General features: G+C 48.9%; 1 protein-coding gene and 1 long non-coding RNA gene across 3 annotated transcripts in view; one reads left to right on the top strand and one right to left on the bottom strand.

The window, feature by feature from the left end:
* DNAH9 (dynein axonemal heavy chain 9) overlaps nucleotides 1-12,567 on the top strand; it is a 379,511-nt gene that overhangs the window by 33,937 nt on the left and 333,007 nt on the right. For both annotated transcript variants that reach the window (XM_037913877.2, XM_043527698.1), the window contains exons 11-14: nucleotides 2,267-2,335; nucleotides 4,453-4,579; nucleotides 6,524-6,779; nucleotides 9,720-9,961. In XM_037913877.2, the coding sequence (XP_037769805.1) occupies nucleotides 2,267-2,335; nucleotides 4,453-4,579; nucleotides 6,524-6,779; nucleotides 9,720-9,961 (694 nt within the window). The remainder of the gene's footprint in view (nucleotides 1-2,266; nucleotides 2,336-4,452; nucleotides 4,580-6,523; nucleotides 6,780-9,719; nucleotides 9,962-12,567) is intronic.
* LOC122462824 lies at nucleotides 1,246-6,098 on the bottom strand. The gene is made up of 3 exons (XR_006285644.1): nucleotides 5,807-6,098; nucleotides 4,253-4,573; nucleotides 1,246-2,280 (listed from the first exon to the last, which is right to left on the bottom strand). It is a non-coding gene; the product is annotated as an uncharacterized LOC122462824 (long non-coding RNA).

Genomic DNA, 12,567 nt, shown 5'->3' with positions numbered 1-12,567 from the left:
GACGGTTGAAAGAACTCCATCGGCATTACCTTGGAGCGTGGAGTGACTCTGGTTGCTGGTTCTTGCTAGAAGGGATTATAAACTGTGATGGGTCTGCATTTTTGAAACAGTCCTCTAATAAGACATTCCCTTTGTTCTGTCCAGTGTTTTGCTATCAATAGCCTGTGTGCTGCCATCCTAACTATACTACTAGTTTGTAGTAATAAAGACATTAACAGGGTGAGAAAGGAAGCCCATACCTACTGCCCCAAACACATAACCCAAATCCATTGCATTCCCTGGAAGCTTTCACAGCAAATACTATACACCGTGAAGAAAGGCCAGATCTGCATTTTATACAGATTCTGTTCACTCCATTAGGCTCAGCTAATAACCTGCCCTCCAGCTGTAGGTGAGAGGCTGCTGTAGCAGACGTGCAGCTTGTAAGGTAAAATAAAAATAAAAAGGGAAGATGAGGACTGACTAGCTCAGGGCATTTGTGGTGGGGTGAGGAAGCCTTGTTCAGATCTGGCCCTGACATATGTGAATATTTTTCCTGTATGGTGACTGCACAGTGATCTGTGTGAAGGAGTTCTGGGCCTTACTTACAGCTGGTCCAAAACTTTTGTTTGGCAGACACTGGCCTTTCAACCCAATGCAAATTTCTGTGAAAAAAATATTGTTTTTTGTGAAAAAAATTCAGATTTTCATAAAAAAAAACAAAGCCCCTCACATTTTTTGATGATAAACCTGAACATTTATAAAGAAAAAAAAATTTCCGTCTGAATTCAGTCACTAGCCATCGCTTTACAGCACAGCACTGGACTGGTAGCCTCAGGCTCTCTACATTAGAGAGCATTTGCATGGACACCACATGAAACACATAACGCCTATGCTTCCAGCGTGTCACAGGTGTGTCCAGTGCAATAGCTGTATGACATGCCTGAGCCCTCAGTGGTTCACTTTAAGGCATTGCAATGCTAGTTCTTGTGTAAGGGAAGCACAGGCATTGTAGTTGTACAAAGTCTGCCCAGTGCAATCCCACAGTGCTCTAGGCCACCGTCCTAAGGGCTTGGAACACAGGCTCTATCACAGGTCAATCTGCCTTCCTCAGAGCCCCCTACGCAGTCCTCTCAGTCTCAGCTTTGCCCAGACCCCACCTGTCCCCCCACAATCCCAAAGGGAGAGTCAGGACACAGGCAGCTGCTCCTGAGCTCCGTTTTCTCCCCTCTCGTGACTGCTGAGGAGTTGAGGTTGGGGTTTACATCCAGGGTACAATCAAAGGTTTTTTAAAGGCTGAAGGCAGCTGATCAGGCCATTTGTAAGCCATCGATGCTTCAATCTGACACTTGGGAAATTTTACGTAGCATTTGACTTTTTTGTTCTCTCTAGTTTAACAAAATAGCTTGATTTTCAAACTTTACATGGATTTAAATAAGACTAAAACATGGACAAAGGTGAATTAAAAAGTCCCAACTGTAAAGACTTATGTACTAAACCTGCTATTGCTTGGTACAGTAATCCAGGCATCACAAAGAGAGCACAGCTGTGGGGGTGCGCTGCAAAACTCTCAGCCACCAAAAATGCAGATGAAGAAATGGGAATGCTGGAGCTCTCTCCTACATTCCACAGAGCAATCCAAGCTGGGGACGTGAAGAGTCTGCAATCAGTCCAAGCTCTGCTGGGCAAAGAGAGGCTAGGAGAGTCAAAGAGCTATGGCACTCATGAGCTCCATAAGGCAGTGGCATCTGGGGGGAGGTAGGGTAATTGCCACGCTCAATAGCGGTGCACTAAGGCTAGGTAGAAGGGGAGAACCAGGGAATGGGGGAATTGCAGAATTGCAATGCTGGAAGCCCCCAAGTGTCATATTGGCCATGTGGGGTATTTTTAAAAAAGAAAGAAGCAAAAAAAAAAAAAAAGCGTTGAACCTTACATTAAGAATGGCATGGGTCTTGCACTTAAACCTGAGCCATTAGCAGTATAAAAACATTTAAGAGAAGGCAGATAAATCATCTGTGATTATTATTTGTATTACTGTAGCACCTAGAGACCTCTGTCAAAACCCAGGGCCCTGTTATGCAGAACAAAGACAATCCCTGCCCTGAAGAGTTCAAATACACTTAGATTTAATCTTAAATAAAAGCACATGTATAGAATCTAAAACTCCAGGATTGTTAAAATGGCACCTGCCCATGGCATGAAATGCTCTCAAAAAAAGGTGTTTGAAACAAGGAGGTAATCTACAGTTTCCATCCATTGTGTAACAATGCCTCTGTTCCACTGATAGCTGCCTGGAGTCCCCTGAAGGAAAAAGAATGATACAGAAGTACAAAGACATGGTACAGTTGCTGGAAAGGTAAGTCTGTTCACTTAGCCCTATCTTATATAAGGGTTTGATGCAGCTGCACATCACAGGAGTATCCAAAGGTTCCTGTTGACTCCCGTGGGCGTTGGAGCAGAGCCCTAGCTTCCAGCCAATCTGTTACTTTGTAGCTTGCATTAAGCACTTGTAATCTCTAAATCGGATGCCTTTGGTTTTGTTTTTCTGTGATTAGAAGCACTGTATTATTTTGTTCTGCATTGGCTTGTTTTCCAGAGGTTTTCACTTGGCAGGTGTGTATCACAGAATCGCTTTCTGATGTTAATCAGCTAATGAGAAATACAGGGCTGGCCTCCTTGGAGTATCTCTCCTGATACAGACTTATTAGAAGAGCTGGCTCTTAAATGGATGATGAAAAGGGTAGACGTTTTAATTACAACATGAAATCAATGTAGTGAAGAATCCTTATAAAAGACCCTTCAGGATGGATCCAGAATGTGGATCTCTTGACAATGTTTCCCAGCACAGCTCTGCCATGGTAGCACTATTGAGTGCACACCAGTGTACAGGCAGCAAACATTACGTTCTCCTCTTAGACACTCAACTAGGACTAGAAATTCAGCCATGTGGAAAAACATCCTCTTACTGGCTTCCCAAAACTCAGAATACCTTGTGGTTTTGCCCCAGTTGTGGAGTGATTCCCACACAAATTAATATTAACTATTATGGGTAAAAACCTGCCATTTTCCATAAAAAATTGTGACTTTTCATGTGGGGCAAGTATATGAAGATTTGCTGTTTGTTACTGGGGTGAAATTTCACCATTCAGGAATGTGTTAATTGGCAATGCAATTAACTGAGAATCCAGCCTTGGCCGAATTAAGAAGTTCTCACTGGTGGAAAGCTCATTCCATCAAGATGCCACCCACCATGCTCCAAGCTTCTAGGCCAAACCTCGGTTTGGTGGTGAAAGGAGGAGGAAGAAACTTTTTGACTGTGCCCCATATAGAATTACAACCCCTTTGATGTCTTGGGAATGCTGCAGGAGTCTCCTTGGTGCCAGGGAGCATGTGCGGTACAGCCTAGCAGAAGCTGAAGTGCTGCTATAAACTTTCAGTAGGTGAGCAAACTGCACATACACAAATGATGAGAATGTATGGCGTATAATTAGGCATAATCTAGATAGCTGCTTTTCACTGTCCCCATGAAACTCTGTCTGACTTCAGGACTACCAGCCTGCCAGATTTCAGTGTCCTACTCCTAACTGGTGAGGGACTAGAAATGTTCAAATAATGGTTCAACAGTGCCAGCTTTCATGACACGGGATAGAACTCTCAGAACAGTCCAGGATCCTAAGTCCCCATTTCAAAAGCAACTTAAATGTTTAGGAGCCTAAGTCCCATTGGTTTCAAAGAAACTTAGCATAAGGCTACACTCTGAGCGGGGGATGTGATTCCCAGCTCAAAGAGACATACCAGCATATGCTAAAATAGCAGTGTAGCCATGGCTGGACGAGTGGTGGGAGGGGTTAGCTGTTTGCATGCCTACCTAGTGCTTCTGATGGGATTGTATGCAAGGAGGATAGCTCCTCCCACCGTTCATGCCCTCATGGCTACTCTGCTGTTTTTGCTCATTCAGAACTAGTGCACGTATGTCAATTTGAGCTGAGAATTATACCCCCAGCTCAAAGTGTAGACATACCCATAGGCTCCTAAGTGCCCCAGAGCCAGATTTTCACAGGTGCCTAAAGATGTAGATAGGCACCTAGTGGGATTGTCAACAATGACATTGATGGTAGTTAAACACACAACATCTTTAGGCATTTTTGAAAATCCCACCAGGCACCGATCTGCAGCTTTCGGGGACCAAACACCTTTGAAAATCTGTTGGTGTGGCACTTTTGAAAATGAGACTTAGTCTCCTAAATCACTCAGGTGCTTTTGAATATCTTACCTGAAATCTTTGACTTTCTGATTTGCATTTTCCCAGTTTCCTCATGGATGTATTTGCAGGTTTGGTCTTTGTGGAGATGCTGTGGGATATTTTTTCTTAAAATTCATTCATATTTCTGAGTTGTGAAGTAGGTTGATCTTTCATTCAGACCTGCCTCTTTGGCTGACTGGCAGATGCCTGATGAATGTTGTCTCTGGCAGGTATCAGGAGAAGCTCTATAAGGATTGGTCCCAGACAGTGTCTGAAAAATCACAGTATAATCTCACCCGGCCAGTTATAAGACGAGATCCAGAGACCAAGCTGATCACAGTCAATTTTGATCTGCAGGTAAAATATGAAGATAATTAATCTCACTGCAAGACTTACTGCACGTTGCACCCTGTCACGTGACTGTATTTCACTGGGGCTACCCTGGGTTCAAGACGACGCTTTGGACCCGCTCTGCTAAAAGTGCATTCCCAGCACCATGCAGCATCTTCCCTGACAGACAACTTGGATTTACTCTTCTCCTCCTGGGCCATGTCTCCTGTTAAATATCACATTCAAAGTGAATCCTTCCAGTGGAAATTCCTGTGTACCTCACACACAAATCCTAATTCAGCTGTTTTGGAGCCTGCATGCTTCATGCTGTAAGAATTCACTATGCAAAAGATCTTCTATACTTTCCACAGTATGCATCTGATGAAGTGAGCTGTAGCTCACGAAAGCTTATGCTCAGATAAATTGGTTAGTCTCTAAGGTGCCACAAGTCCTCCTTTTCTTTTTAAGAATTCACTGTCCTTGTGTTAGGGTGACCTGTTTTTTCACTGGTATAAAACAGGATATGTCCTTGGGGATGGATTCAACAGAAAATCCAGGCAGGGTCCATGAAGCACACAAAGGGGCTCTGGCTCCGATGTATTTTTAGTTGGGGGTAGGGGAAAGAGGATTTTGTTTATAGGAAGTTTGTGTTGAAGCTGGCCATGTGGCTAAGCAGAGGTTTTTGGTTCTGCTCTCTCAGTGCATTTATAGTTGTATCTACTGGTAAAAAACCTCAGTTTTTATCATTGCTTTTCTGATATTCCCATTAGCATTACAGAGACCACATAGCTCAAAGGGGGGGAAGCATGAGTCCATTCCTTTTTGTGCATCATCAAGAAAATTGTTTGCTAAGTTCCAATGAGTTACACCTGTGCAAATTCCACGAAGGTGAGAAGGTTGCACAGGTGTCACTGGGTCGATGTTTGAGAAGGAAAAAGCCCAGCATGGCTTTCAGGGGCTGCAAGGAATTTGCTGGGATGGCAGCTAGAAAAACCATCTTTTTACTTGTTCTTAAAGTACATTGGTATAGAGATTGGTGGGAAACATTCAGTATGACGCATTTGTGGGTCACTTATCAGAGAAAAGCTCCCCTATAAGTAAAAAGCCACCCCAAAATCATTGCTTTTGAAAACTATAAAATGTTCAGAATTAGAAAAGTGGCAGCTAACTGAGAGAAGGTGAGTGGGTCAGTCCCTGGACTGCAGTTCTGTAGGTGTCATCAGAAGAAACAATGAGTCCATGGGGTCTACTCACCATTAGGGTGCCTCCCCCTGGCCGCTTTGGGGATTAATTGTTTCCAAGTGCTGCACCCCCTCTGGCAGTCTGTTCACCTGTCCTGTCTTGCCCTTTGGCCCCTCTCGCTCCAGGAGCTGCAACTTCTTCTTTGTGACTCAGCCCTCTGGCCAGGGCACTATGGTCCTCCCCTTCTGGGGTATCAAAGCTGTCCTGGGCAAACTGTCCCAGGCAGTCCGCTCTCCACTGTCTGGTTCGCACCACTTCCCCAGTAGCTGGCAGGGGAACCTGGGCCCACCCTCTACTCCTGGTTCCAGCTCGGGCCTCAAGTCAGCACCAAAAGTCTGTTCTATCCTGGCCCTTACTGGCTTTTCCCTGAGCCTTGCCATAATTTCTGGCTCTTTCCCCTTCTCTGAGTTTACCAGTCACACAACTGCCTCATCCCAGGGAGAACTGTATGCTACATGCCTCTGTTGCTCAAAACACACCTCCCTTCTCCCAGTGAATGACTCCAGACTACTCTGCAGCCTCCTTCTGCCCTCAGCTTGTGGACTTTATACAGGCCCCTCCTCTTTCTGTCTAGCTGAGCCTCATTTAATCAATCCCTGCTCCCTGGCTTCTCGTCCAGGTGCAGCTTGGGCAGTTAATTGGCCCACCTAACCACCTTAACCCCTTCAGGGCCTGTGTGGGGGTGGACACCCTATCACAATGAGTCTATCTGCACTGGTTGTTTTCTAGCTGATTTCAGTACTCAGGGAAGTGAGTTATCTGGAGGCAAACCAGGTGGAGAGCATCCCCGAAACAGCAGCAGAAATCTACTCCTCCAAGGAGTCGTACCGGAAGCTGGTGGCTAACTTGGAGCTGATGGTGAATGGGTACAATAAGATCCTGAGGACAGTCCTCGAGGTGGAATACCCTCTGGTACAGGGGCAACTGCAGGATATTGACTCCAGGCTGAAAGAGGCAGAAGAGACACTGAACTGGAAGACAGAAGGTAAGTCCACAAACCCACTGATTGGGGAGGTGCAGGTGAGTCGTTGCCCTCCTACTCCTCAGCTGGGATTCCCAGGTCAGATGTGTTCATGGACATGTGCTCACATTCCTCCACTATGGCCATCCACTCCCTTCCTGGGCACTGTGGCTTCTGGAGGAGGATCTGGGACTGATAGATTTGTGTTTAAGGACATTTAAAAGCTCACGAGAAAAGCAGTGTTACTACTGGAGGAGGGCCGTTTTACGGGCTGTTGTCACTGACCTCTTTAATTTGCTAAAAATAAAGCAGTTTGATGGCTGAAACACAAGAAAAGCGAGACCCTGCTGTATGGTCTCCCCAGTGCTGCTAACCACTGCTATGGGGAGATGCTGCTTTCGGGGATACCAGAGTGGTGATTTCTGGGGCGGTTGGTCACTCTTCCAATGGTGCTCTGACACCAGAATGGAAAGTGATTGAACCCCTCTAGAGCCAGGGAGGCCTGTGCAGCGCTGATGCCTGATTATTCCCAGGAAAGGTCACTGCAGCAAATAGATTTTTTTCTAGAAGCATGAAATAAAGAGTACGATTAATAATGCACAGGCTGTTCATATGCACCATTACCTCAGGATGCTTTTACGTCGGTTCTTACCTCGTTAATTTTAAGTGCAAATAGAACAGTTTCCTGGTGGTGAATATTCCCATTTGAAAATGAACTGGTGGAAGATGCCCTTTCGTTTCCTTCCAAAAATCCATGGGGTGACCAGAAGCACTTTTGCTCTTATGACTCTGCAAAGCAAAACCACCTTTTGGGGATGATCAGGTGCTGAGAAATTGCCTCGCTTCAGACAGAACATAAAGCCTGGGACGGGGCTTCTTCCCCATGTCAGCCCCTGAGTCACCTGCCTCTAAATGCAAGCGCTTGCTGTGGCTGGGATGGAGAAGCCCACGTGCTGGGCTGAGCATGTGCTGGTGGCAGTGGTGGTGGCCAGAGGGCCTCATGGGGCAAATCCAGCCCCACCCCCGGGGCTGTGCAGGGTCCCCTGGCAGTGGAACTGGCTCTAGGGTTGCCAGGTGTCTGATTTTCAACCAGAACGCCCGGTCAAAAAGGGACCCTGGCGTCTCTGGTCAGCACCGCTGACCAGGCCATTAAAAGTCTGGTTGGCAGCACTGCCGGTGCAACGGGGCTGGCAGGCTTTCTGCGCGACTCCTGGAGGGACATGCCGGTCGCTTCCGGGAGCCACCTGAGGTAAGTGCCACCCGGAGCCTGCACCCTAACACTCTCCCTCACCCAAACCCCCAGCCTGGAATACCCTCTCCACTCTGAACCCCTCATTTCTGGCTCCACCCCAGAGCCTGTACCCCTTCCCACAACTCAACCCTCTGCCTGTGCCCAAAGCCCCCTCCCAAACTCCAAACCCCTCAGCCACACCCCCAGCCCAAAGCCCCCTCCTGCATCCTGAACCCCTCATTTCTGGCCCCACACTGGAGCCCACACCCCCAGCGCAGAGCCCACACCCCCAGCCCAGAGCCCCCTCCTGCACCCTGAACCCCTCATTTCTGGACCCACCCTGGAGCCCACACCCCTAGACCAGAGCCCCCTCCCAAACTCCAAACCCCTCGGCCCCACCCCCAAACCCAGAACCCCCTCCTTCACCCCAAACCCTGGCCCCTCCCCAGAGCCTGCACCCCTAGCTGGAGCCCTCACCCCCTACCGCACCCCAACCCACTGCCTCATGCCACACTCCAAACCCCTTGGCTCCAGCCTGGAGCCCCCTCCTGCACCCCAGAGCCCACACTCCCGGCCAGAGCCTTCACCCCCCCTCTCACACCCCAGCCCCCTGCCCCAGCCCGGTGAAAATGAGTGAGTGGGGGTGGGCGAGCGAGTGACAGAGGGAGGGGGGGATGGAGTGAGTGGGGGTGGGGCCTTGGAGAAGGGATGGGGCAGGGGGCAGGGCCTTGGGGTAGGGTGCAGGGCAGGGGTATTCAGTTTTCTGTGATTAGAAAGTTGGCAGTCCTAATGGGCTCCTCTGTGTGAGGGATGGGGGAGGGGAGAATTTTGAGGGGCTGTGATGTGGGTGTGTCTCTTCTTCAGGGGCAGGAGGGCGCACATCAAGAGTGAGCCTGGGGAGGGGCAGGGTTGGGGTAGGAGAACCATTGTTAAGCCTGTTCTCCCCTGAACATTTCCTCTGCTTGGCCTGGCTCCCAGCTCTGGGATTTGTCCTGTCTTTGATACTTCAGTGACACCCTGCACACAGAGGATACTCTGTCCCCCGTGCCTCGCTGCTTCTCCAGCAGAGCTCTGGTCAGAGGGGCATTCCCACTCCTGGGAAGCAGGGCCTGTGGGCCTGGCTGGAACACAGACAGTACTGTTGGCAGAAACCAGGGGAAGCAGGGTGCCTTTATTGTGAGTTGTTGGCGGGAGAAAAGAATTAGGGAAAGGCCGGGAGAGACGAACGACCCTCTTGCTTGTGATACGAGGCTTGGTGGTGTCTGGCATTCAGGGCTAGCTCTGCCCCATGTTGGGACCTATGCAGTGGTCATGGGGGACTCGTGTGACCATAAGGAAAATTCAGGAGCATTTCCTAACAGAATCCAAACTGAGAATATGCACAAGCCCTGCTGAATTGCTATGAAAATGCTGAGGCAGTGTCTTGACTAGGAGCCCTTTGCTGGTAGAGTGACACCAGTCTACGGTGCCAGCTAAGCACTCCTGGAGTGGATGCAGCTTGTATCAGCAAACCTGCACTTCGATTGGTACTGCTGATTCCAATGCCCCACATGAAACAAGCTACGCTGGTAAAAGTGCAGCTTCCGCCAGCACAGCTGTGTCTACACTAGGGGCTTCCGCCGGCACAGCTGTGTCAGGCAGAGATCACACCTCTCCGCACCCACGTAGCTATGCCGGCAGAAGTCTGTAGCATAGACAGAGCCTGAGCCAAACCCTCTTTATTTGTTAAAAAGGCCTGTGGGAGCACATCTCCATGGTGATCGAGAGCGTTCATGACCTTGAGCAAAGGATCCAGAAAGCCAAGGACAATGTCGAGGAGATTCAGAGCATCATGAGATCGTGGGTCTCACCAATTTTTGAGAGGAAAGAGGGGAAAAAGGAAAATGTGCTCAGTCTGGATGACCGGCCTGAACGGCTAGAAAAGCGCTACAACCTTATCAAAGAGTCGGGGCTGAGAATCCATGCGCTGGTGAAGGTGAAGAGAGTCCTGGCATAGTTTTACCGTGCTACAGAGCAGATACAGAATGCTGCTGGGGGATATTGGTTGTCCATAGAGCCTGCTTCTCTTCCCACTAAGTTTCTAGTATTCATGATTCTGGAGAAAAGTTTGAGTAAAGACCAAAATCCAGAAGGCAAATATAAAGAATCTCATGATTTTTCAGCCAATCTCATGATTGTGCGGGACCTGACTCCTGGTTTTGGATGTTCAGTGTTGGCAATACTGCAGTCGGTTTTATGCCCCTGTCCGCTCAGTGAGCATGTGGCTCCACAACCCCAAATCCATCATTTCCATTGCCTTCCCGACTTCTGCCCTCACTTGCACTCCAAGCAGTAACAATAAACATACGATAAGCAGAGTTTGTTCCGGGGTCAAAATTTCTGTTGATACCTGGGGATTAGATTTCAGAGCAGGCACTTTAAACGATTTCATGGCTCAGGGAGGAGGCTCGCATTTCAAGTGTCAAATCGACTCAGATTTAGCTACTAAATTAATGCAAGAGGAACAGCCCCATCTGGCAAGTCTGCTGAAAGACGGTCCAAAAGTCTTTGTTCTGCTTTTCTAAATGTTATATTTTCTATTACTCTGAATCTCTTTGTAGTGCTGTTGAGCTGTTTAATCAACAGTCTGACTTGCACATTTTGAATTATTTCCCGAGAATGTGTAATTTCAGTCCCCAGAACCAGAATAGTCTCTGCTTCTTTGACCAGAGGAGGTGACATACGTTTTGGGTTTAGTCCAGTGGTTAAAGTGCTAGCAGGAGACTTGAGGTTCAATTCCCTGCTCTACCACAGACTTCCTGTGTGACCTTGGTCAAATCTCTTAGGCCATGTCTACACTAGAGACCTTACAGCAGCCCAGTTGTACCGACGCAGCTGCATTACTGTAAGATCTCCCATGTAGCTGCTCTGTGCTGCTGGGAAAGCTCTCCCATTGACATAATTAATTCACCCCCAATGAGCGGTGGTATCTGTGTTGGTGGGAGAGCATCTCCCGCTGACATAGTGCTGTCCACATTGGTGCGTCTGTTGGTGTAACTTACGTCGCTCAGGGGTGTGTTTATTTTACACTCCCGAGCTACATAAGTTATACTGACAAAAGTGCTAGTGTAGACATGCCCTAAGTCTCTCTGGGCCTCAGTTCTCCATCTGTACAATGGGGACAATGGCTGTTCCCTCCCTTGCAAGGTGCTGTGAGAATTAATGAACTGGATTGTGAGGTGCTCAGACACTATGGCAATGCGGGTTGTATAAGTAGCTCATATAGATAGCTTGAGCCAATGGGATTTTTCCCAGAGAAAGGCCCTTCCAAAGATACACAACTCTGACTATTCAATTATCAGTGGTTATCAGTGGTTCACAATCAAGCTGGAAAGGTACATTGAGTGGGGTCCCACAGGGATCAGTTCTGGGTCCGGTTCTGTTCAATATCTTCATTAATGATTTAGAAAATGGCATGAGAGTACACTTACGAAGTTTGTGGATGATACCAAGCTGGGAGGGGTTGCAAGTGCTTTGGAGGACAGGATTAGAATTCAAAATGATCTGGACAAACTGGAGAAATGGTCTGAAGTAAATAGGATGAAATTCAATAAGGACTAGGGTTGCTAACTTTCTGATTACAGAAAACCGAGCACCCTTGCTCTGCCCCCTGCCCCGATGCCCCACCCCTACCCCACCCCTTCTCCAAGGCCCTGCCCCCACTCACTCCATCCCCCCTCCCTCCGTTGCTTGCTCTTGCCCACCTGCGCTTACATGCTCATTTTCACTGGGCTGGGGCAGGGGCTTGGGGTGTGGGAGGAGATGAGGGCTTCAGCTGGGGGTGCAGGCTCTGGGGTGGGGCTTGCATTGAGGGGTTTGGGGTGCAGGAGGGGGGTGGGGCTGAGGGGTTCAGAGTGTGGGAGGGTGCTCAGGGCTGGGGTTGGGATGTGGGAAGGGGTTTGGATGCGGGAGGGGCCAAGCACTGGGGCAGAGGGATGGGGTATGGGAGGGGGTTCAGGCTCTGGGAGGGAGTTTGGGTGTGAGAGGGGGCTCAGGGCTGGGGGTTGGAGTGTAGGAAGGGGTGAGGGGTGCAGGGTCCGGGCGGCACTTACCTTAGGCAGCTCCTGGAAGTGGCAGCATGTCCCCGCTCTGGCTCCTTGGTGGGGGTGTGGCCAGGTGGCTCTGCACACTGCCCCATCTGCAGGCGCTGCCTCCGCAGCTCCCATTGGACACAGTTCCCGGTCAATGGGAACTAAAGAGCCGGCGCGTGGGGCAGGGGCAGTGCACAGAGCTGCTCGGCAGCCCCTGTATCTAGGAGCCAGAGTGGGGGACATGCCACCACTTCTGGGAACTGTATGGAGCCACAGTCCTGCTCCAGTGCTGACCAGAGCTGCCAGGGTCCCTTTTTGACCGGGCGTTGTGGTTGAAAATCGGATGCCTGGCAACTCTAATAAGGACAAATGCAAAGTACTCCACTTAGGAAGCAACAGTCAGTTGTACACGTACAAAATGGGAAATGACTGCCTAGGAAGGAGGACTGTGGAAAGGAATCTGGGGGTCATAGTGGATCACAAGCTAAATATGAGTCAACAGTGTAACACT

Source organism: Chelonia mydas, chromosome 14 (assembly GCF_015237465.2).
Source record: "Chelonia mydas isolate rCheMyd1 chromosome 14, rCheMyd1.pri.v2, whole genome shotgun sequence".
NCBI classification, from domain to species: domain Eukaryota; kingdom Metazoa; phylum Chordata; order Testudines; family Cheloniidae; genus Chelonia; species Chelonia mydas.
The sequence above is the reverse complement of the archived record's forward strand: the minus strand, read 5'-3'. Positions and strand labels throughout refer to the sequence as shown.